The following is a 26,441-nucleotide window of genomic DNA, read 5'->3' as shown; positions in this document are numbered from 1 at the left end:
TATGAATATAATTGCACAAGTGTCCTTGTGGTATGATGGAGCATACTTTGGGTATATGTCCAAGAGTGGTATAGCTGGATCCTGACATAAATTGATTCTCAATTTTCTGAGAAACAACTATATTGATTTCCAAAGTGGCTTTACAAGTTTGCACTCCCAACAGCAATGGAAGAGTGTTCCCCTTCTTCCACATCCTCACCAGCATAAGCTGTTGCTTGTGTTTTTGATCTTAGTCATTCTGACAGGTGTAAGATGGAATCTCAGAGTCCTTTTGATTTCCATTTCCTTGATGAATAAAGATGTTGAATATTTTTAAGTGCTTCTCAGACATTTGAGATTCTTCTGTTGAGAATTTTCTGTTTAGATCTGTACCCCATTTTAAGTTGGATTATTTGGTTTGTTGATGTCAATTTTTTTGAATACTTTATATATTTTGAAAATTAGCCCTCTGTCAGATGCAGAGTTGGTGAAGACCTTTTCCCATTCTATGGGTTGCTGTTTTGTCCTATTGATGGTGTCCTTTGCCTAACAGAAGCTTTTTAGATTCAGGAGGTCCAATTTATTAATTGTTGATCATAGTGCTTTCGTATTAGTGTCCTGTTCAGAAAGTTGTCTCCTGTGCAAATGCTTTCAAGGCTGTTCCCCACTTTATCTCCTGTCAGGTTCAGTGCATCTTGTTTTATGTTGAGGTCTTTGACCCACTTGGACTTGAGTTTTGTGTAGGGTGGTAGATATGAATCTATTTGCTTTCTTCTACATGCTGACATCTAGTTAGACAAGCACCATTTATTGAAGATGCTTTCTGTTTTCTATTGTATATTTCTGGCTTCATTATAAAAAAACCAAACAAAAAACAAAAAAACAAAACAACAAAAACAACAGGTGTCCAGAGATGTGTGGATTTATAACTGGGTCTTCAATTCGATTCCATTGATCAACCTGTCTGTTTTTAGGCCAAGACCATGCAGTTTTATTACTATAGCTCTGTAGTAGAGTTTGAAATCAGGGATGATTATACCTCCAGAAGTTCTCTATTTGTACACATTGTTTTAGCTACCCTGGGTTTTTTGTTTTTCGATATAAAGTTGAGTACTGTTCTTTCAAGGTAATTGTGTTGAAATATTGATGGGAATTGAGTTAAATCTATAGATTGCTTTTGGCAAAATGGCTATTTTTACTATGCTAATCCTACCAATCCATGAGCATGAAAGGTCTCTCTACCTTCTGATATCTTCTTCAATTTCTTTCTTCAAAGACTTGAAGTTTTTTTTATCATGTAGGACTTTCACTTGCTTGATAAACATTGCCCTTAGATATTTTATATTAATTGTGGCTATTGTGAAGGGTGTTGCTTCCCTGATTTCTTTCTTAGCCTATTTGTCCTTTGTATATAGGAGGGCTACTTATTTTTGGAGATAATCTTGTATCCAAGCACTTCCATGAAGGTATTTATCAGCTGTAGGAGTTCTCTGGTATAACTTTAGGGGTCACTCATGTATACTATCATATCCTCTGTAAATAATGATACTTTGACTTCCTCCTTTCCAATTTGTATCCCCTTATGTCTGTTAGTTGTCTTATTACTCTAGCTAGAACTTCAAGTACTATATTGAATAGGTATGGAGGGAGTAGACAACTTGTCTTGTTCCTGATTTTAGTGGAATTGCTTTAAGTTTCTCTCCATTTCATTTGATGTTGCCTATTGTTCTGGTGTTTTTATTATGTTTGGGTATGTTCCTGTATCCCTGATTTCTTCAAGACTTTTATTATGAAAGAGTTTGGGATTTTGTTAAAGGCTTTTTCAGCATCTAATGAGATGGTCATGTGTTTTTTTTCTTTCAGTTTGTTTATATGAAGGTTTAAATTGGTAGATTTTTATAGGTTGAACTAGCCCTACATCTCTGAGATAGAGTCTACTTTATGATAGTGAATGATCTTTTTAATGTGTTCTTCAGTGTTTTGCAAGTATTTTTTTTGAGTATTTTTACATCAATGTTCATGATGGAAATTGGTCTGTAATTCTCTTTCTTTGTTGAATCTTTGGGTCATTTTGGTAGCAGTGCGACTGTAGCCTTATAAACTGTATTTGGCAATGTTCCTTCTGCTTCTGTTTTGTGGAATAATTTGAGGAGTATTGGTATTAGCTCTTCTTTGAAAGTCTGGTAGAATTCTGCACTAAAACCATCTGGACCTGGGATTTTTAGGTTGGAAAACTTTTAATAACTGCTTCTATTTCCTTAGGGGTTATAGGTCTATTTAAATTGTTACCTGATCTTGATTTAACTTCACAAATGGTATTTACCAAGAAATTTGTTCATTTCTTTTAGATTTCCCAATTACCAACACTTTCATTGTGTACCATGAGTTTGGGTATGTTGTGTATTCATTTTTGTTGACTCCTAGGAAGTTTTTAAATTCTTTCTATATTTCTGCCTTTACCCAGTTGTCATTTTGTAGAGAGCTGTTCAATTTCCATGAGTTTGTAGGCTTTCTGTTATTGAAATTCAGTTTTGATCCATGGTGGCCTGATAGGCTGCAGGGGTTAGTGTATATCTGTTGAGACTTACTTTGTGACTGAGTAAGTAGTCAATTTTAGAGAAAGTTTCATGAGATTCTAAGAAGAAGGTATATTCTTTTGTGTTTGGGTGAAATGTTCCATAGATATCTGTTAGGTCCATTTGGTTTATAACATCTCTTATTTCCATTATTTCTCTGTTTAGTTTTTGTCTAGATGACCTGTTCATTTGTGAGAGTGGGGTATTGAAGTCTCCTAAAATTAATGTGTTAGGTTCCATGTGTGATTTAAGCTTCAGTAATGTATCTTTTACAAATGTGGGTGCCCTTGTGTTTGGGACATAGGTGTTAAAAATTTAAATGTCATCTTGGTGGATTTTTTCATTTAATGAATAAGAAATGTCCTTCCCCATCTCTTTTGATTAATTTTGGTTGAAAGTCTATTTTATTATATATTAGAATAGCTGCACCAGTTTGCTTCTTGGGTCCATGTGCTTGGAACTTTTTTCCAACTATTTACTTTTTGGTAATGTCTATCTTTGATGTTGAGCTATGTTTCTTATTTGCTGCAGAAGGATGGATATTGCTTTTTTATCTTCCTGTTAATTTGTGTCTTCTTAATGACAAATTGTGTGCATTGATATTGAGAGATACTAGTGACCAATGATTGCTAATTCCTGTTACTTTGTTATTGTTGTTATTGGTAGTGTGTGTGTGTGTGTGTGTGTGTGTGTGTGTGTGTGTGTGTGTGTATCTTCTTTTGTTTTTTCTGGTGTGAGAATGCTTATTTCCTGTGCTTTCATGGGTATAGTAAATTTTTTTTGGTTGGATTTTCCTTATAGTACCTTCTGTAGGGTTGGATTTGTAGATAGATATTGTTTAAATTTTTTGTCATTGAATATCTTGTTTTCTCTATGATGACTGAAAATTTTGCTGGGTATAGTAGTAGTCTGGGCTGGCAAAATAAAATTAATTTTGAAATAGATGTCTTACTAATTAAAGAAAACCAGTCAATAAAACAGGCAAAGACTGACACAGGGATGTTGTCTTTAAAAATTAGCCCTGGAAATGCCCTGTGAACAGCTGATGAGTCTGAATTCATATCTGAATGAGGAGAATTAGGCAGACATGAAAAAATATGAAGAGAATAGAGTAAAGGGACATCCCAGAAGATGGCTTTAGAGAGACAGAGGTGACAGAACTGTAGGATCTTCGGTTCATTTAAGAACTTAGGTCAAGTCAGAATCATGGTATAAAGTCTAAGGGGGTTTTCAAACAGATTAATAATGCATATGAGGATTGTATGCTAACGGTACAAATTATTATTCCTGGAGAAAGGTTCTTGTAGACGGTTGCACTAGTTCCATAGAGAAGCATAAGTGGCTTACATGAAAAGAGTAGAAATGGATTGGACTAATGGCAAAGGAAAGAGAACATTAAGCTTAGATGCCACGTTCAGACATAGTATGTATAAATTACCTCGCCTGTATATAATGTTGGAGCAATATTTATCTTCTAACAAATAAAGCATGTCCTTAGTATAGTTGAGAAGATAAAATGAATTTAAAGCTTTCCATCATGCCACGGGTATTCATGCATTACTAATCACAATTAATCATATTAACAGAAGATTAGAAGTTGCTATGGAAGAGAGTACTGCAGGCAAGCAAAGGATGTGGTTCGCAATCAGGAGCCCACAGAGAAAGCCTCTTTCTGATGGCATTGACACTGAGTTCTGGAGGGCACGCAGTCCGTAGTCAGAGCAAGTGGGTCACTGTCAGCTAAAGGCAACAGCCAGCAGCAGAGCCTCGGGGATGAGTAAGGTCTGCTCAGAGTGACAGCATAGCAGACCTGTTAGGTTCCATGAGCGAAGGAGAGTGCAGGAGGTTCCAGGGCAGGGCAGCAGGGCTATCTTCAGAGAGCTCTGTGCTCTGTTCCTTCAGAGAAGGTTGAAAGAGAGAGCTTCCACTATTGGTAAAAAATGAAAACAAAAACAAGAACAAAAAACTTTAGAAGAACCCACATCATATATAAAGGAAACAAGTTCAAGGGCACAAGGATAGCAGTTATAACTGTAACACCCATCAAGGGACATTGGGAGTGGTAATGATACTACTGGAGAAAGTAGGGGTGAATCACGGCAGTTACAGGAAAAACAAGGTTTTTTGCCTTATGATAAAATATCCGTTCCATAACAGGGCATAACATTTCTACATGACTGCATCAGAACCAGACTTACAGTGTGTGATGCAAAACTGGTGGGTCTTATTTCCATAGAGAAATAGAAAAGCCACCAGGTAGTACTACACATTACCAACCACTCCGAGTAAAGAATCAAATCTGCAGAAACAAAGGGAACTAGAGCAACTCTGTCAGCCAACGTGATCTAGGTGATGTTCAAGGCAGCTCCACCCAAGGGAAGCAGAATAAACATTCTTTGTAAGTGGATGTGAAATATTTACCATGATGCATCTCATCCTGTGCCCTAAGTCAAAGAAACTGTATGTTATAAAAATGAAGCAATTAAAGTTAGTATTCATTGGGCATTTATTTTAGAAAATAAAAATTATAAATTAAGTACCTCAATTTACACATTTAGAGACTAAAATAAATATAAATGATATTCAGAACAATAAGATAAAAAAATGAACAGAATATAAATCAAAAAATATAATTCACATAAACAACAGAAAATTTAATGAATCAAAATCTAGTTCTTTAATTCAATGAAAGTTGTAATTCTCTATCCATAATTTTGGGTTAGAAAGCACTGGGACCAGCCACACAGAGCAGCTGGGTAGAACAAGTACATGCTTAGCATGATGAAAAGCATAGATTCAACCTCTAGGAACACACATGTGAGGAGTTCAGGGAGAGAATATTAGGGGTACACTAAAACAAGGTTCTCTGAACCAGCTAAGCAAGGTGAGAATGAGCTCAAAGAGATTGGAGCAGCAAGCACAGGGCCCACACAGGTCTGCACCACGTCCTCTGTGTGTATAGTATAGCTATTAACTTCATACTTTTATGGAACTCCTGATTATGAGGCCCCTTGAGTGGGTCTCTGACTTTTGTGCCTGCTCTTTGGATTCCTTTCTTCCTGTTGGGTTGCCATGTCCAACTTTGATATGATAGTTTTTGCCTTATTATTATATTTTATTTTGTCATGTTCAGTTGTTATCTCCTAAGAGCCAGTTCCTTTCTAATGAGAGACAGAAAGGGAGTGGATCCAGGGAAGAGAGAAGGTGGAGCAGAACAGGGAGGGGTAGAAGGAAGGGAAACTACAATCAGGATACATTGTATGAGTAAAGAATATATTTTCAACAATTAAAAAAGGGAAATAAAAATAAAGGGAAAGAATCCCAGAAAAAAAAAAGATTCCACAGATAATACGAGAACCAAAACAAAGGTATAATTATGAACAATTCTTTTAATACTTTGACATCTTTAGATGAACTTGACAAGTTAGTTAACTTATGCACACAGCCACAACACTTAAAGGCAATGGTTATAGTCCTATTCAAGGATTATATTTCTAGTTCAATACAATTTCAAAAGGATCACCCAGGATTCAGATCATTTTGAGTAGGAATTTTTCAAACATATTAAGTGGAAATAATGACAATCTTTATTGTCAAAAATTTTCCGGATAAATGGTGAAGGAAGAGTTATATAGTCCTGAGAGAGATCTAAACTCCTGTGGAGGCAGTGTTACTCAGAACAACCCAACACAGCCATACAAGGCAAGGAAACTACAGCAGCTCTAGGGTGAAAATACTCAGCAATCTTCTCAGCACTTGGGAGGCTCAGATCACATGAGGTTTATGAATTTGAGGCCAGTCTGGGTTCCATAGCAAGTTCCCCGTTAGCCTGCACTAGTAAGTGAGACTCTATCTTGAGAAAGAAAAAATTATGAGCAGGTCACAGATATCTTCTAAGCCAATAAATCAAAATTATTGTCTGCACAAAATCCCTGTAAGGTGGACAATTATGACTAAAACTCTTATAGATATTTGTGTTCATTTTTCTTGAGGAAGTTTGTCTGAAAGTCTTTTGGGTAAACATCAGATAAAAAATGTCTGCATTATGTAAGAGTATATTTAATGTCATATGAAAATGTCAAATTGTCCTTCAAAGTGACTTGCCTCTTTATGTTTCTATAAGAAATAGACTCCTGGAGCCCAAGAATTTGAAATTATCACTGTGCTCTGATATTTAATAATGTAGATTGCAAAGAAGGTATGAAAGCTACAAGTACTTCAAAATACAACCACTAATCATTGATCATCTTTTTCATCTTATCCTCAAAGGGGAAAAATCCTTCTGAAAAATCCCAGAGAGAACAACTAAGAAATTCTACATCCATGTTAAAACATACTTTCTCAAGGAACTGTTCATAGATATATGTGGATTTACACATTTGTGGTTATTTAATTAAATATACAAACTTCAACCTTTTGCAGCTATTTCTGATGTCAAGTTATACACATGTGGCCCTGGAGATATAGAAATTGGAGGTGACTGTATTGGTGTGTATGGCATTGGTTTTTATATAATGTAGTTATAAGATAGTTGCTTCTATGAATAAGTTTGTTCTGTGGTTTCAAATGTTGAATTATTCAAGCACACCAGCGTGGTAGAAGTCAGCAACAACAATAAACTATCTATTATATGTGTAGAATGTATCCTTGAGGCTGGCAGAACTATAGAGTTAAAAACAAGTGTAAAATACTGGCAGAATCAATTGACAAGAAAAATTACCATTTGAACTTAATTTTCATAAAAATTTAAACGTATATGTACCTATTGTTTTACTGTTGAAAATCTACCTTCTAGAACTGTTCAAGGAAGTGTGAAGCACAATAATTATAAAAATATTTCTTTTTTTCCTTTTCATTATTTCTTTTTTATGTGTGTGTGTGTTTTTGAGACAGTGTAGCCCTGGCTATCCTAGAACTAGCTCTGTAAACCAGGCTGGTCTTGAACTCACAGAGCTCTGCCTGCCTCAGCTTTCTGAGTGCTGGGATTAAGGACATGCACCACCACCACCTGGCTCATATTTTTTTATAATATGGAAAAATATCATAAAACTACAAAAAAGTCAGGCACAGTGGTATGCATCTTCAGTCATAGCTGAAACAGAAGGATTGTTGTAAATTTCTGGACAGCTTTGGCTTCATAGGATGATCTTCTCTCAAAACAAACAAACAAACAAAGAAAGCAAAAATTAGTCATTTCATTGTGTCTACCGACAAACATGATTCTCTAAAATTAGGAGGCAGAGTTTGCATTGAGTTACTATAATTAACAGCTCTGAGTGGCTTCTCTGCATTCCTCCAGTTGCGGATTGATTTTGCAGGCACCTTTCCCAGTAATTCTGCTATCAAACCATTATGCTGTCTCAAATTCTCAGCTTCATTAGAGCCTGTGATTTAAATGTTTATTATTTCTTTTACTGTTTTAGGTTATAATATTAAAGAATAAAACAATATTCCTTAGTCGTTGTAACAATAAGTACATATTATGATTAATGATTTACTATGGGTATTAGGCATGGATTTTCCTAACTAGAGATCTGTATTAAAGAAAAAGAAACTATTTTCCTTCGTGAATAAATACATTTCAGCTGGTGCTGGGGGTATACTGAGGTACAGAGATTTTCAAGTCCTGGGTTCAAATTCAGCACCACAGGAAGCAACAGACAAACTCATTTACTTACTTCTTTATTTACTTATTTCCTCAAATTGTGATATTTAGAACATTTGTGTATTTAGGAAAAACAAGTTATTCAAAACTAGAAAATTAAAACCAACCTGAGTGGAAAAACTCGCTATGACTATGGACACTTGGATTAAGGATACTAAAATATATGTAGCTGAGCACACTTTAATCTCAGCATTTGGGAGGCTGAGGCAGAAGGGCCAAGATTTTGAGGCCAGTTTGAGCTATGTACAAGACCCTTCTTCAAGAGACACCAACGTTTTGTTGTTATTAATTATGTTAACTGTAAAACAATCTATTTGCTGTTAGTCATTGAGATATGATGTCTAACAAAATGATATTTGAAAAGAATATGAATGTATGTCTCTCTATAGAAAGGACTTAAGACAAAGTTTCTCAGAATTTTCCAGAGTCTGCATGACAGATCTACAAGGGTAGCTTTGCAATTGTCACAAAATAATAATGTATATCATAGAAAGATGCATATTTCGGAATATTGTAAAGCATCTTGTTAAATTTTACCAGTAAGTTTTTTTCTGTTTCTAAAACAAAATAAAACAATTTTTACAGATCTTTAGATTTAACTTTGCAAATGCCTAGAATTAATAAGCAAGCTGTGAACTCTTCATATAGGTCCTAGAAGAAACTTCAGACGTATATTTAGCCTCAGAAAAATGAAAAGAGTAAGAGATCTGTCCAGCACTTCATGTTGTTCACTGCCAGCATAACCACCGTGCAATGAACAACTCTTTCAACCCAAAGCTATGATGAATTGTGTTCAAAGCAAATTATAAGATACGTATTTGGTTTGATGCTATGGTGAATAGTTATCTTTATAACAAGAGATTATAATGTGTAGTGACTAAATTTTGTTTGTTCTGTAGTTTAGAAAAGATGATTGCCTAAAGAACATCAACCACTTTTCACAATCCAGGCTTTGCAAAGGTTCTGCATGATTAACCTATGCTTGAGCTAGGTTACTCTGCTGTCAATCAATATTCATAATAGTTTAAACATGAGTGTTTCTCTTTGATGTCTGCTAGAAAATAATCATTTTTCCTAACTTGCTTCCCTGTCTTTTTAAAGTAAGTCTCAATGTTAACATTTTATTTATAGTCTTTGAGTGCCTTTTTGGCACGGTTGTTTTCTTTCTTCGGGATGCCTGACTTCCTCATTGTGTTTCTTCCACCAGGCCAGCTCTCCACCATATCACCCCCTCCACCTCCAGGCAGGCCAAAGGTTACAGTGGAGCTGTTTGACTCCCAGGTGTTTTGTAGGTGTGCTTTTGATGTTTCCCCCACAAACAACTCAGTAGGATTTCTCATAGCCTGGTCTAGGCTTTCTTCCCAAGAAATCAAAGAAGAGCTGACACAAGAGAGCACTCTTCAGGCATTTTCTCTTCTAGAACTTGATGGCATAAATCTTAGACTTGGAGATAAGGTATGTAAAACAAAACCAAAAAACTTTGTATTTTCTTTTCATGAATATATTGATTTTCAAAATTGGATTTTAAATCAAACACTGAAAGCTTCTCTTGTCCTCAGAATATAAAGCTTGACAACTGTGTTAATTCTAGTAACAGAAGTGTCAATAATGTACTTTTGGTGACTTGTTTGAATATCTCCTTTTAATAATCTGCTGATTATCAATGAATCTTTAAAACTCTATGTCTCTTTCAGATTTTAAAATTATATGCTTCAAATATTGGAAAGCAATGTTTTGTTTTTTCAATGATCATACCATTTTATCTACTTTCTAATAGATATATTTGAAATAAAAAGTACACTGTACTTTATATTGAGGTTCAAATAACTAATATTTTATGATAGGATTTTTCTCAAACTTGAGGCAAGTATGTAAAATGTTTTGGTTCTTTATTTTTTACTTAATTTTATTCATTTTAGCTTATGTATGAGTGTTTTGTCTGCATGTGTGTGTGAGTATGTGTTTTGTCTGCATGTGTGTGTGAGTATCATGGGTGCATTTGATGTCCATAGAGGTCAGAAAGTGTATTGGATCCCCTGAATCTGGACTTCTGGGTAGCTCTGAACCACTGTGTGGGTGCTGAGACTAGAACCTGAGTCCCCTGCGAGAGCAACACGTGCTCTTAACCGCTGGCCTTCTCTCTAGCCTCCTTTTCTTAATTGTATCATTTACTAACAATTGAACAAAGGATTTAAGGATAATAATTTGCATGTTTCTTTATAATGCAACTACTAAATGATTATTTCTTGACTGTGTTCATAGATATTCTGCAGTGCTTCCCTCTTTTTCTTGGAGAAACCAGATGTCCAAAGCATATCTGTGGAAAGCCAGGGATTTTTTGCAGGAATTAAGGTATGTGGCAGTGAGTATGATTTTGAAAGGTTATTTACTGTAAGCTGCCCATGATGGTTCTTGGGTCTCATTATTGACTGAATCAGAAAGTCTAGACAGAATAATCAGCAATTTTGAGGATTAACTGAGTAATTGTCATGTACAACAAAGCTTGAAGACACATGTGAATGGACTGAATCTGGAGTGTTCTTTGGCTTATGATATTGTTGTATACCAGTAAATTCATCATAAATTGAAAACAGTGCGAGTCAAAAATGCATTTAATACAACTAAATTCCTGGCATCATCTTTGCAGTAAGCACACCGTGGAATATTGGATGTTTACCTTTTGTGACCTATGGCTGACTGGGAGCTGTAGATGGCCGCTACTATTCAGTATCATGAAAAAGTATATTGCAGAATATTGCTAGTTTCAGGGAAGACAAAGATTTAAGGTATAATAATTGTACACAAGTCAATTTTGAATTACTTGTGAATGTAAAACTTCACAAGTCAAGCCATCATCACAATGCACGGACTTGTGGGAAGGAGGAACTAAAGCAAAGCCCAAATCCGAATAAGTTAAAGGCTCTCTTTTCATGAGACACTCTACCAGATACTCTATTACATATTATAAGCATGCCACTATTTGGTTATTGCGCATGTTTGAAGGCAAGTACCAGATGAAGGGCTAGCACCTGGGACTTAAGCAGAAATGACTCACAGTTCTGGGCTTTATGGACTGCCATAACTGTACTAACTAAGTGGCATAATTCTTTTGGTTACTGATGGTCTCACTGGATCCAGAAAGTGATGAGTAATTCCAACAGGTAAGCAGAAGTGACAGGAAATCATGATCAGTGGAATGTATTGGGCATTGTTACAAGGTGGAAGCTGTAGAGCAACACTGTGGGGACCTCACTCATGGAATTGAGATTGTATTGTCTTCATTTCTTTTTTTTTTTTTGGTTTTTTTCGAGACAGGGTTTCTCTGTGTAGCTTTGCGCCTGTCCTGGAACTCACTTGGTAGCCCAGGCTGGCCTCGAACTCACAGAGATCCACCTGGCTCTGCCTCCCGAGTGCTGGGATTAAAGGCGTGCGCCACCACCGCCCGGCTGTCTTCATTTCTTATTCAAGGATAATATAGGAAATTGGTCAATTGTGAGGACAGGCCTTAGGAACAGGATAAAAACCTTTGTCGAACTAAAGTCCATGTGCACTTGGACAGAGTCCAGGAAGACTGGATTACATTGTCAGAACAGGTAGTGATGGGAGACCAAGCAGAGCTCTGACCATGAGAATGCAGGAACATTTTGCTCTGCACTGGTATATACAGTTAAACGATGTCAGTGGTCAGCCACTGTTTCTAATAAGATGAACAGAGAAATAGCACTAAGAAGCAATTCTTTTGAGAAACAGTCAAGACTTGATGCTGTGGGGACAACAAAAGATCCCTGCTTCCACACATGACTGCCCTGTGGACTGGAGTGTCCCAGGCTGTAGCAATGCATCTCAGGAACTCTAACTTAGAAGGCAGACACTCAGAAACAAGTCGAGGAGCTGGATATTGCAGGTGACAGCACCATCTGGATCTATGTATTAAGTAGTACATAAATCTCAATGGTGATAGTAAGTACTTGAAAATAACCAGGTTCTTCTCTGGTTATGTTAATAAGCATCAGTAATTAAATGGGTGAGGGTGGGAATCACAATCTCTCTTCCTCCATTCTTCAGAATCAATGAAGCTAGCTTGGCCACCAAGCTGTCCAGCCTATGTCGAGGAAGCAATTGAGCCTAAACTCAGAGTGGTGCTGGAACTCTCTGGATGCTACTACATGTGGCTTATATATTTTTATTGGTTTGATGTTAATTGGCCTTGTTTAGTTAAGTAAAATTCAATGATCAAGTTATTAACAGCTCACTAAGCAGAAGAGGATTTTTCAAGGAAAAAGTGAGTTTTCAAATTTGATCTTTAGAAATACATTCAATTTGAACATAACTGATACATATCTTTTCTCCTACTAGTTAAAACCTGAACTGAGCACTATATCAGAAGATGGGAAGGAATACCAGCTGAGGGTAGAGAGTACAATTCCTATTGCTTGCTCTGAATTTAGAGAGCTTGATGAAGGATGCAAAATCTCATTAAAACTGAGAACCGTCGAACAAGGTACCACACAAAAGTTCCTTTTGGCTCATTACATTTCAAATAATAACTGATCCTCATCCTCCTTTATAGAAAATCCATGCACTATACTCAGATAATAAAATGTTTCATGCTTATATCAAGCAATAGCTCAATTGTGTTAAAGATCTGATGTAAGATTGAATTGATTGGCAAAGCGGTTCATGGTTTTTCTTCCTGGGCTCAAACATACTATCGACCCACCTTCTCTTTGTGTTTTCATCTGTCATCTTTCCTATCCCTCCATTTCTTCCTCCTTGCTCATCTCCCTTCTCCTCTGCCTCCCTCTTATTCTTCCCTTTGTCTTGTTTCCAGAGATGGGGGACAATCAGCTCTTTACAGTTTTCCAAGAGTTCAAGCTTATGAAACATGGGTCTCATTATGAATTCTTCACACGTCTCTCCCCAGTGTAAGCTTCATGTGGGATCTTTTGTCTTAATATTTTTCCATTTAAATGACTAATCACATGGGCATCATGATGCATGGCCCTCACACCGTAAGCTTGGGAAATGAAGTCAGAGAGTGTACCTAAGCCAGACATATTCCACCTTCCCCTCAGAGAGCTAGCTAAGGAATTGTATGTTTCCATTAATTTTTATATGTATGGGAAAATATGTTTATAGGAAAATAAAAAGGGAAACATTTTCCCCAGGATCTTGAACTGAGCACAGTTAACCTTTATGCAACCACTGTAATTTCATACCTGTAAAATCCATGTGGGTGAAAAGAAGACCATGTTAGGAACTCGTTTCTTTTTTTTTTTGTCTCAGGATGGCTTTTCCATCCTGAGTTGAATTTGAAAGCATGCTTCTTTATATCCACCTTGGTAGTGTGTTGTTTTTGTTTATGGGAAGAACAGAAATTATGTAAATCAGCTATGCCTTTTTTTGTTTGTTTGTTTTGTTTTTCATAATGTGGTTTCTCTGCATAAGAGCTCTGGCTGTCCTGGAACTCACTTTGTAGACCAGGCTAGGCTCGAACTCACAGAGATCCTCCTGCCTCTGCCTCCTGAGTGCTGGGGATAAAGGTGTGCACCACCCCTGCCCAACCGCCATACCTCTTTTTAAAGTTCAATTTTTATTTTCTATTACTGTTTCCTCTCAAAATTCTTTCCCTTTTTCTTTGTTACTTAAGCAAAGAATCATTTTCAGTTTCTGAATATATCCAAACAGTTAAGAGAAGAAATAAGATTACTCATGACCAAGAGATCCACATCATGTTCTTACTAAATGTACATATTTATACATCAGAATATGTATACAGTTTATGTTGATGAAATCATGGTACTATCGTGTTCATTACCTTATCGTACCTGTGTTATTAGCTGCTTTTGAATTTTATTTAGATGCACATCTGTTTGTAGCTTATTGAAAATAGAAGTATGTATGTATATATGTATACATACACAAAATTAATATTTATCTATAAAGATAAAGTAGAATCAATGGCTTTATTTTAATTTAGACAAACATTACAACATATTTTTTCAATTATTTAGGAATAATATTTTAGTCTTAATGTTTCATATTAGTCAAGTAACTATATTTGATTTGTATATACATTTGCAAAAAGAATTTGAAATTCTTTTTCCCTAAATAGGTAAAGAACACCTGGGTTTAAATTTAGCATTATCTTCCTGCCATGTGGACCTTCACCAGAACTCTCCTTGTGACAGTGAAATATGTAGCCATGCTGTGGTGCACTACACGGCTGTGACAGACTTTTCCCCAGATGGAGACAGAGTTACAGACATCATTGTGGAACCTATAGTCAGTGACGATTTCCTGTGGGACAGATACACTCCAGACAGCATCCAGGTTGACTAATCAGAAAAATAACCTTTGTAATTTAAGATTTTAAATGATATGTTTGTGTTGCAATTTTTTTATTTAAAAATTATTTGATGGGGGGCTGGAGAGATGGCTCAGAGGTTAAGAGCACTGCTTGCTCTTCCAAAGGTCCTGAGTTCAATTCCCAGCAACCACATGGTGGCTCACAACCATCTGTAATGAGATCTGGTGCCCTCTTCTGGCCTGCAGGGATATGTGCAGACAGAACACTGTATACATAATAAATAAATAAATCTTTAAAAAAAAAAATTAGTTGATGGGGCCAAAGAGATGGCTCAAGGGCTAAGTTTACTGTCTTCTTTTCTAGAGGCCTCAAATTTGGTTCCTAGCACCATGTGGGGCAGCTAACAATTGCCTGTGACGTCTCCTTCTGGCTCACACTTGGCATATATACATGTATATGCATACAGACTCATTACATAAATAAATCAATCTTTAAAAATTACTTGATATTTTTTATTTTTAAAATAATTCCATTTTCAGTAATTATAAAAATAATTATTTATTGAATATTAATTGCAATTGCAAAATAATTTACTGCATATCACTATCTACATATCAATATTAATCTTTAAACATATCTTTCTTCCAAAGATAAAAGTCAAAGACGTCCCATCTGCTTACTGCTATTCATTTACTGACCCGCACATAATAACCTTTGATGGCAGGTAATGTCCAGAATCTTTCTCCTTTCAGTGGTCTTTATTTCCTTGAGTTTTGCCGTTGTTTTGTTTTAAATGCCACACTCTTTTGTCACTTGTTGTCGTTGTCAGTGATTTGTACTTTCACTGGCTTGTTTCTTGACATTAGTGTATTTGTGTTGAATAATTTATCTTAACTCCAGTCTGGGTAAACAATGTAGACAACTAGTGAGCCTGAATTTTTGGATTATTACAGGTGAAGATTTAATGAAGATTATTGTAAATGCACACCATCATTTTTGCTTGGTCATTTACTTATTTTTGATAACGAGTCAGTTATTTTCACTAAGCATATGTACTATGTTCTATGTTTATATAAATAGCAGAATAATCTTTGAGATTTCTGTGAAATGATTAATCTATTAAATTTACCTTAATACTGATTACTTATAATTGATGACAAAAAATATTCATTTAATTTGGGTTTTTTACCATGAAAGCCTTGGTGGTTATTTCTGGAATTTAAGTAAAATGGCCAAAGTAATGAAAAAAATCAAAATGATACTGCTTTTAATGTCTGGATAGAAAGATTTAATTTTGGTGATGCTGCTCGTGAGTCTAAGATATTCTTAAGAAAGACAACTCTTGTCTAGTAAAAAACTGTCTTCATGATACCTGACAGGTGTTCCAAACATATTGTGATAGTTGTCAGCAAAATGATTCATAAGTGAACAGTTGTAGAACCCTCTGTTATAAAAAGCACTGTACAGACTTCAGAGAATACTGAAAAGTTGTCACCACTGATCACTTATGCAGAAATCTTTTATGGCCGTATTTGGAGATTTAGCAGCCGTGGTGAGGAATCTTCAAGAAAGCATAGTGTGATGTACTTAATCTGTGTTCATTCAGTGAGATTAGTTTGTGAAATATCCAAGTGACAAGCCATATTCTGAGTGCTGAGGGTAATGAAGTCAGTAACTCTCTCTGCCCTGGTGCTGAACTTTGGATAGGAGAAGAGATACAGGAGCACAATTAACAACAGCAACAGTAATAAAACAGTGTTGGAAGCAAATACATGCCAGGAATTAAAGCAGGTAGAGAAGAAGGGATGGAAGTAGAGTTCATGATTTATTAAAAGAGTCTGGTTATCTAAAGCTATTAAGTAATGGGCTAGTTGGACAAACACTTCCTGGTAAGGAAGACAGTCAAGTGCTTGCACACTCAGCAAGCATGCTCTCCCTTAAGAAGGGAGTCTGTTGAGTGGGCAAAGAGAAAGAGAGTTGTGGGGAAGAGTTAAGGTATTTAGGGTCCCGTTGAGTTATTCATGAACACAAATCAGTCTTCAGAGCCATAAAGGTACTGGAAATACAAATTTCTTAGTCTCAGGCCAAAATACATTGACTACTTATTCATACATCTCAGAACTTTTTAAAATTACATTTATATTGTTATAATATGTTATCCTGATTCTTAATGTACTTGAATTTTGTTCATACTAGGATATATGATAACTTCAAGACTGGAACATTTGTGCTTTATAAGAGTATGTCACGTGATTTTGAAATACATGTACGTCAGTGGGATTGTGGAAGACTTCACTATCCTGTGTCATGTAACTGTGGTTTTGTTGCAAAAGAAGAAGCTGATGTAGTTACTTTTGATATGTGCAGTGGTCAGTTACATGAATCTCCACCACATTTGTTTGTGAAGAGCCAAGATTCATCATCAAGCAATATCAGAATAACTGAATCTTATTTAGGAAGAAAGATCACGGTATGTGAATAGAGGTCAAAGTTTAATATTAAAAAGAGTTTTCCTTTTATCATTTTGGATAAACTTCTGTTCATCTTTAAAAATTAGGCACTGTTATGTTTTGATGTTAGTTGTTGAAGAAAATAGCACATGAAAGATAATGGATGAATATGATTAAAATATATACGTGTATGAGAATATCTTGCTCACTGGTATGAAAAGGGAAAGAAAATGGCTTTAGATTGACTCATATATTGAAAGAAAGCTTCTTTTATAACCTGCTATTCAAAATGGAACACATTTAAAAAATATTTTTATCATTTACCTTTTGAAAGATACTGTTTCATACCAGCAAACAAGATATTTATATCTTAAGGTCATGCTCACCTTTTCATCTTTCAAAAAGTAAATTCTTGGTAGATATATTTGAATTTAGTTGAAATTTAAATGTGTTATGGTTTTATAACACTTACTGAATAATAATTTACAAACAAAGCATTATTTATCTGAATTCTGTCATCCAAAACCAAAATGTAAATCAGGAATTAGAAAATCATTTGCTATGTGTATAACACACTAAGTATACAAAACATTTGTATATCTGATACATACATATATATGTATTAATAATACATATATATTATAATAATACATATTATTAATACATATATAATTAATACATATATATGTATTAATTTTATATATATATATATATATATATATATATATATATATAATCAGTAGACAATTATAAACCAGAATAACATCAAAAGGTACCATGTGTTGTGGCACATACCTGCTGTGGGATGGTCTGTATGTCAAGTGTGTTGCTGATTGGTCAATAAATAAATCACTGATTGGCCAGTGGCCAGGCAGGAAGTATAGGCAGGACAAGGAGGAGAATAAAGCTGGGAAGTGGAAGGCTGAGTCAGAGAGACACTGCCAGCTGCCACGATGACAAACAGCATGTGAAGATGCCGGTAAGCCGCGAGCCACGTGGCATGGTATAGGTTAATTAATAGAAATGGATTAATTTAAGCTGTAAGAACAGTTAGCAAGAAGCCTGCCACGGCCATACAGTTTGTAAGCAATATAAGTCTCTGTGTTTACTTGGTTGGGTCTGAGAGGCTGTGGGACTGGCGGGTGAGAGAGATTTGTCCTGACTGTGGGCCAGGCAGGGAAACTCTAGCTACACATACCTGATATCCCAACACTTTGGAAGCCAAGGGAAGAGAATGGAGAGCTCAAAATGAGCCTGGGTTCCATAGCAAGACTCTGTCTCAAGTAAACAAATAAATAAAAACAAAAAGATAATTCAGAAAGGAATAACACTGAAATATGTCTAAGTGTACAAATAATCAACAAAACCTTGAAATACCGCATCGATAATTAAATAAAAAGCACTACCTTTCATATAACACTGCCAAGAATAAGGACAATGGAAAAAATTACAGCCTTTCTGAGGGACTCTCTGTATATGTCACCTGATCAAAATTTTCAACTCTGGGAATTAGTTGTAGTGAAATTATTAAGGATGTGGTTAACACCAGTGACGTTCACTGCATCTCCCCCGTAGTGGGGAGAGTTACAGGTCCCCATAGGAGAGTTTAATGAAAGCTAAATAAAATGAGACACATAGTAGAAAACATTAGGGTCAAGAAAATGAAGGGGTGGGCATTTGTTGATTGCTAGGCAAAAATACAAAACACAGACTTCGTAATGATTTTAACTATCTTAGTTTGTAGTAATGTTAAGTTTGTTTACGCTTGAAAAGAAATTCCTGTAATGAGTTCACATCATTTTTTTTTTTAATGAAGAGACAAGGTGTATGTTAAAACTAAAAAAGAAACACAGTGATGTGTCTTTCGTGCTCTTAGGAAAAGTCATTTTGCCAGTTATACTTCCAGATGGCTGGCCTCGGGACGTTGTTGGGACCAAGAGCGGCTCACAATCAGATGGAACAAGCTGTTGGGGTCATTTAATCTCTCTCTGCTTGCTCTGTTGCCACTATCCCAGACAACTATATAACTTGGCTGTTGATTCTGTTTGCCTACTGGCAGCAAAAGGAGATTGATTCACTATGAGGACTTGTGTTCCTCTCAAATTATGTTTATTAGTGTAAATTAACAACTTAGCAATGCAGTTCTATATTGCATTACTACTATCCGAAATGTGACTTTGTTAACGTTGCCCTCACTGGTTTTTACTGTTTCATTCACATAAAATATCACATTTTAATTATTAAAGAAGTCTCAAACCGCCGGGCGGTGGTGGCGCACGCCTTTAATCCCAGCACTCGGGAGGCAGAGGCAGGCGGATCTCTGCGAGTTCGAGGCCAGCCTGGGCTACCAAGTGAGTTCCAGGAAAGGCGCAAAGCTACACAGAGAAACCCTGTCTCGAAAAACCTAAAAAAAAAAAAAAAAAAAAAGAAGTCTCAAACCATTTGTTTCAATGATATGTTCTTGAGAAATGGCTCCATAGTTAAGAGTGCCTGCTGCTTTTCCAGAGGACCCAGGTTCAATTCCCCACAACTACATGGTGGGTCACAACTGTCTTCAACCCCAGTTTCAGAGGTTCTGACACCCTATTTTGCCTGTGAGGGTACTAGGCACACACATGGTGCACAGACATACAGGCTGGCAAAACATCCATTTACATAAAAATTAAAATAAAAAAAATTGAAATTGTGACCAGATTTCAAATCAGCATAATGTAAAAATGCATTGCTTTGAAATGTAATATTAAATGAAAGTTTTCATGTAAAAAAAAAATCAGTGTTTCATTCTTTGTATGTGCAGACAAATAACTTTCATGTATCTTATTTGGCACTCCTCTTAACCAACTGAATTCATCATCTTCCACCCTACCGTTGGTTTCTCTGCTTTCAGATTTGGTTTTCCTCTGGAGCATTCATCCGTGCTGACCTCAGTGAGTGGGGTATGAGTATAACGCTCAGGGCCCCTAGTTTAGACTACAGAAACACATTGGGCCTTTGTGGCACCTTCGATGAAAACCCAGAAAACGATTTCCATGACAAAAATGGGATCACAATTGACCATGACGTCAACAATTATATTGCTTTTATCAATGAATGGAGGTGAGAATTAAGCTATTATTCATTTGTTACTGTGTTATTATGAAGTTTAAGCAGTGGTCACTCAACATTCTGCCTTTTTCACAATATATTAGTGGCTGAAAACATTCTTATTCAAATAACCATCCTATTTTTCATCTGGAAGGCTTTTACCAGGAAGAAGCATGTTCGACAAAATTCCAGCTTCCCGACAGTTTCCAGCGAAACCATCCTACTGCAGCTGCGTGCTGGGTACCGCCTCGGAGCATCTGCTTTCTTACCATCTGGACAGTGGATCTCACTTAGAAATGGCTTCCAGCTGCAAAGACCGCAAGCACATCCAGTTCTCTTCCTTGATACCAGACCTAGATATCACCTCTGAATATATCAATTCAGGAGCTCTTGTTAGAAAAATAAGCACTCATGCACCCAAGGAAGAAGATAATTTGAATTTCTTACTACGAGAAGAAGCCCATACAAACCTAACCAAACTGGAGTTAAGTTTGCAGCATCCTGGGAATGAGACACAAAACCCACTGAAGTATTTCAGTAATGAGAGGCACACACAGGACCGGGAGATGAAGAAGAATTCACACAACAGATGGAAACGACAAAACTTGAAGGACTTTCTTCCCATATTTGCTTTCCAGAGTCTCGGACAAGCCAACCTGGAAGAGTTTTCTTATTTTTTCCCCGAGGACCACACTGAGGACAGCCATCAGGAGTTTGTCGCCTCATGGCCCACAGCTTCGGGCCTCACTGAACTGAGCATCATGGCTCTTTGTCAGCGGACATTAGCCAACTCCAGCATCGGAAGGCTCTGCCTTCCCTTTCTTGGCAGGGCGCTAACCCATGTTATGAGCATGTGTGTGAAGGATGTTCTGTTGAAGGACGATGTGAGCTGGGCAGAAGCGGGAGTGGCCTTGTTAGAGAATGAGTGTGAGAGAGGGATTTTAGAGGAAGGAAAACACAACATAGAAGAATACAGGAAGTCAATAGGAGGCATTCTCGAAGTGTTAAAATGCCCCCATCTGTGCAGCGGCAATGGGCAGTGTATGGACTGGGGCTGTGCCTGTTTCCCAGGCTACAGTTCCTATGACTGCAGTGACTCATATGGTATGCAAATGCTCTGAAACTTTAATATTGAGGATGACATCTGATTATGAAAATGTCTTTGTCTATAGTGTTTATTAAGTCTCTAGTGAAAAGTGTATTAGTTACTATCTTATCTTGTTCAAAGTCAAGGCAGATGTCCCTGTAGCTTCCTGACTGGCACCCTGCCGTTTGGTGGCCTTTTTCTGACAGTCCTTGATTCTTTCCAGCTGCTTTCATCTCGGTTGCTGTCCCTTGGATCTGCCAGGCCCACCCAGGAGCAGGGCCTTTGCACACAGTGGGTGCTCCTGTCTGCAGAGAATAACCTTTTGCCTAGACTGCATGCATATTCAGTATATCTTAAGCACAATTTATTATTGTTTTACTAAGTATACTAATTTGCTTAAAAATTTTTAAGTCTATTTTGGGAGCTCTTTTATCTCAGTATTAACTTAAAAAACTCCTAGTAGTTTTTCTCATGCAACCCCATATTTTTATCTCCTATAATATATAAAATTTCTTCTTATAATATATAAAATTAATATAAAATTTCTGCAAAACACACATTCCTACATTTTATGTTTTCTCACTTTTTAAACCATCTTTGTCCTTCCATGACAAAAGTGATTGAAGTTATATGGGGGCTTCATTTGGTTTATTACTGTGCCTCATGTAACGAATACATCAGTCAACAGACATTTGTTACAGACATGACAGGGTAAACTAATACAATTTTTTTCATGAGGATTTTGAGACTTCTGAGTTCACATGCTTACAATTTGTCCCCTGAGGCTAGCTGCTAGATTCGCTGAGGTCTTTCCAGGACTCAGGCAGGCGGTTGAGCTGTTTCACATGCACACACACACTCATTTTAACAAGCAGCTCTCTCTGGGGCAGGTGAGATGTGTTTCCTAAGACCACAGCTGGAAAAAGGGCCACGTGAAGGCCAATTAACTCTGAGTGCTAAGAAAAGCCTTCCTTGCCAGTGATTAATAAACTCACAATTATGCTCATCGGACAATAAAAAATGTGGACAATACTGGAATAGGAGTGTATGTACACTTGGATAATTTTTTCCTAATACTGAAATAATTTTTGAAATGTAAATATTGCATTGCTGACTAAACTATTTTATTACAGAAGCATATTTTACCTGTAATCCATCTATTTGGTACAAACCAATGTTTCAGAACAAAGAGATCTATTTTATGATAGTAATAATTTGTTGATATCCACCCTTTATCGATAACAAATATTACTAAAATATTAGTGAAATGTGTGTTTAAGTGTTATCAGTTATAACAATGCTTTTATTTTGATGGTTAACAATACCTCTTTAAAAACAAGATTATTAAATGTTTATTGATTAATTACTATAAATAATATTTTCAGTATATTTTGAAATGTTATTTGACTTATGCTTTTAATTTAGACCTTCAAAATAATGATGCCATGTTTTTACTGTAATTCACAAAGCAAGTACTGTTTATTATCATTTTCTTTTCTAAAGACATAGCTCCTGAAGTTACAGAACTTGAGAATGCTGGATTCTGTGATATTCAGAAGCAGAATTGTGCTACAGTGAGAGTTTTTGGTCAAGGCTTCAAAGAATCGCCTTCCATCAAGTGTGAAGTTACTAAACTGGAGGTATGTATGATAAGCAGAGGCTGCAGGGGCAGTGTTTACAATGGTTTAATTTGTGATTTCTGTAGGTTAATTTTGTCTATTAGCTACCAACATGATCTCAGGGTGTTCGACTCACTAAGAGTTACAGGAAAATGACCAAGCTGCTTCTCCAGAAAAGCTACCATGTGAACTTTACTAAGTATTTTGTATCATTTTTTGAGATATTGGGTCTTGATTTTCATTCCTGATTAATAAAAACTAAAAGAACATCAAGCTTGTTGTAGGGAAGCATCTTCTTTTCTTGAGCTGTAAACACAATGAGTGGCAACCGTTTCCAGCCACGGTATCTGTCAGGGAGTGCAGGAGATGGCGATGTCTGAATACGCCCTCACAAAGCAGAAACGGGAATAATTGTGCTCTTTGTTCACAACTCCTGCACTAGCACTATGGATTTCAAACTTTAAAATAATCCCAGTCCATCCCCTGTCAGTTGTTTTCAAGGTTACAAAAGCAGAACATTATTCAATTTAAATGTGTCACATCCAATTATACATATTGTTATGAATTATATGATCTCCCTTTTCTTTCTTCAAGTAAAACATTTATTGTAAGGCCGTTTTTTGAAATTTGGACAAGTCAAAAGCTTAAAGCAGTCAATCATATTTTGCATTCTTACCTTATCTCTAAGTTGATGAAGTGAATTGTGAATCTGATACTGAGAATTTGCTAAAGGAAACAATTGTTGTATATATTTTATTTATTGAGTTATGCATAAGTATGCTCATTACATTATGTTGTGCATAGAACCTCTAGAATTTCAGTATCTGTGAAGTAGATATGTGGTGAGAAGATTTGATAATATGAGATCATGCTACCAGTCAATGATTAATCAGAAGAAAATTTTACAAATGTATATTCTCTTGGAAAGTACATATTATGCTTACTTTTAGATGTGTTTTATGTGTTGTGATTTTTACTTCTCTCCCTTCCAAACATCTGACATGGAATTTTGGAATTCCCTGAACATTACAGTGACTTGTAGTAGGAAAGAAAGAAAGAAATTTAGTTGCCAAACACAAGATTGGCCTACGTAGCAAATATTTATGTTATATTAAGTTGAATCAATCTCTGCTATGCCTAATTAAAAAAATTTAATATAGTTACATTACTTCTCTCTCCTCCTATATCCATCCTCTCCTATGTGCTCCTCTCTGGTCCTTCTCAAATTCCTGGTCTCTTATTCTTTTAATTACAATTATTACATATCAATCAAATAAGAGTTCATTTAATGTTGCTTGTATATATACATTTATAAGACTGTTCACTTAGTATTGGAAAAACCAATTAACTAGTCCTAATCTTAACATCTAAACACAAAACGTATCTAACATGGGTTTTAAGGACTTTCTTGATTCACTCTTTATCAAGCATAATTTGGCACAATTTTTAAATCCTGCAACTATGGTCTTCCGGGATTTGTTGAAAGCCCCAGGCTTCATTTGGATGGATGATATTATGTTTAAACTAAGCTAATGTCCTCTCCTAGTTATTGCTTGTAAGTGCTGTCAATGGATAGAGCATGCACACATGTCTCTCTATCATCTATCTATCATCTTCCTATCATCTATCTGTCTATCATCTATGTATCTATCATCTACCTTCATCATCTTCATCTATCTAATCTACTATCTTCATGAGCTGACAGCAATGTCTCTAATTCTAATGGAATGTCACAGGATTCACTCTAGTCTCCTTTCCTTATCTGTGTCTCTTTTCCTCAGAGGTAAAAAACAGTTCTCATCATTCCCAATATATAAACCTATTTGTCATTCTTTGCATATATATACATATATATTACATATATACATGCATATATATAAATTTCAGATATTTTACCCTCTACCTTTGAACAGTAAATGTATAAAATGATATAATGATATACCAGCTAGTGATGTTCCCAAAATGATGTACACTATTTTCTTTGCCTACCTGTTCATAGCAGTTAGGTATTGCATTGTAATACAATTAGTTTGAATATTTGTATTTGTATTTCTTTTTTGAGTTTCCTACACATTCTAGTTTATTTACATTAAAATTATTTAGAGAATATCTGGAATATCATAATTCTAATAGTTGGATCTGTATGAAAATTATGTACAGAGAACAGTTCATTTCTTTTCTTCCGTATCACCCATTTTCTTCCATTGTTTCTTTTATTGTCCTGAGTAATGGATTCCCATTATTTCTTATTTTTATACTGTTCTCTCCATATCCTGACATATGTGTCCACTGCCATTTTCTGGGTATAATCCTTACTATATTTCTTTTGCACAAAGGCACACAGACACATTTGCTGTTTTATGTAGAGAATAGAATATCACCACTTACAGCTCTTTTCTATTGTTATAGTAGCAATTTTAAACAAGCCTTTTTTTTTAGAAATTCAGCCACCTGAGCCACCATTTCCTTCATTCTTTCCTCTAAAAGTCAAACCCAGCTTTTAAGCTGCTGATGCACAGGATTAAGTCCAACCAGCAACCCTGTGAGCAGATGGCTTTCTGACCTAGCTCTTGTCCCCTTTTGTGGGCAGCTTAAACATCCCCCTCATCCTCTTCATGCTGTACTACAGACCATGAAGTTTTACACCTTTTTGCTTTTCAAATGTTGATCTCTTTAGCCATGTTGGATTTCTCTTTATCCTTCGGGTAGAAATATATAACCTCCATCTTCTGACGTCTTCCTTGACTAGATTAGACTTGGGGCTTCTGTATTAAATTTCAATTTCAGTTATCACAACAAAATGATATATTCTATGTCTTTTCTGTTGTGTTTTCCCTCATCAGAATACCAATAGCTAGTGTGTATATGTGTATAGGACTGACCACATAGGATTGGATGGATATCATTTAGGTACAGTACACATGTATTAAATTCTCAAAAATTAAAATAGTTAAATTAAAAAGAATATTCTCAGCACATAATAAACATTCGCAAAATATTGAATATAAAGGATGTGGAACCATATTTATTTATAACTTTGGGTCTACCTTTTCATAGAGGAGTAGAATTCATGTCTTAAGGATCAGTCTTTGACTGCAGACTGATTTCACACAGGAAAACAAGAGATCCTACATCCCTTAAGCATAACTATATTGACAGCCTCGAGACATTCCTTTCTTTCCTCCTCTGCTAGAGGAACCCACTGACAGATCTGCTTTAACGGACTGCTCCTCCATGACTATAGATATCTGCACAACTTTAGTCTGTCAATCACCAAGTCTTCAAAGCTCAGTGGACTCTATTCTACACAAACTGGAGTGATGTCTCTGCCCTTGCCCTTTCTTGCTGACCTACAATGCTGAGGCACTATCAAGTTGTATGACCAATGCTACATGTTTGAAAATCATTGTTCAGTCAGAATATATTTTTATAAATATGAATTCAGATGTTGTCAACACAATATATCCTTTTAGTTTTTAATATAGTTATCAGTGCTCAGAAAATTATTCTGCCTCTTACTTTTCACACTCCAAGACATTTTACAGTACATTAAATAATACCCAAAGTGTAACTTAAGCATGACATCCCACTGGTATTAAGTAGGATAAACTGGCTAGAATTCTACTCAAATGACAAAAACTAGATTAAGCAAAATGAAACATTTTACTGAG

At 36.0% G+C, this 26,441-nt stretch overlaps 1 protein-coding gene across 1 annotated transcript in view; it reads left to right on the top strand.

The window, feature by feature from the left end:
* Positions 1 to 26,441, top strand: part of Vwde (von Willebrand factor D and EGF domains) — a 70,818-nt gene that overhangs the window by 15,707 nt on the left and 28,670 nt on the right. Inside the window, exons 4-13 of the mRNA XM_052721842.1 lie at positions 6,978 to 7,043; positions 9,428 to 9,675; positions 10,483 to 10,572; positions 12,577 to 12,721; positions 14,336 to 14,553; positions 15,181 to 15,254; positions 16,727 to 17,000; positions 19,868 to 20,076; positions 20,219 to 21,168; positions 22,655 to 22,791. Of these exons, the coding sequence (XP_052577802.1) occupies positions 6,978 to 7,043; positions 9,428 to 9,675; positions 10,483 to 10,572; positions 12,577 to 12,721; positions 14,336 to 14,553; positions 15,181 to 15,254; positions 16,727 to 17,000; positions 19,868 to 20,076; positions 20,219 to 21,168; positions 22,655 to 22,791 (2,411 nt within the window). The remainder of the gene's footprint in view (positions 1 to 6,977; positions 7,044 to 9,427; positions 9,676 to 10,482; positions 10,573 to 12,576; positions 12,722 to 14,335; positions 14,554 to 15,180; positions 15,255 to 16,726; positions 17,001 to 19,867; positions 20,077 to 20,218; positions 21,169 to 22,654; positions 22,792 to 26,441) is intronic.

The sequence above is a fragment of the Peromyscus californicus genome, unplaced genomic scaffold (genome assembly GCF_007827085.1).
Source record: "Peromyscus californicus insignis strain IS unplaced genomic scaffold, ASM782708v3 Scaffold_6__1_contigs__length_162567912, whole genome shotgun sequence".
Taxonomy (NCBI): domain Eukaryota; kingdom Metazoa; phylum Chordata; class Mammalia; order Rodentia; family Cricetidae; genus Peromyscus; species Peromyscus californicus.
This window is presented reverse-complemented; position numbering and strand designations above follow the sequence as displayed.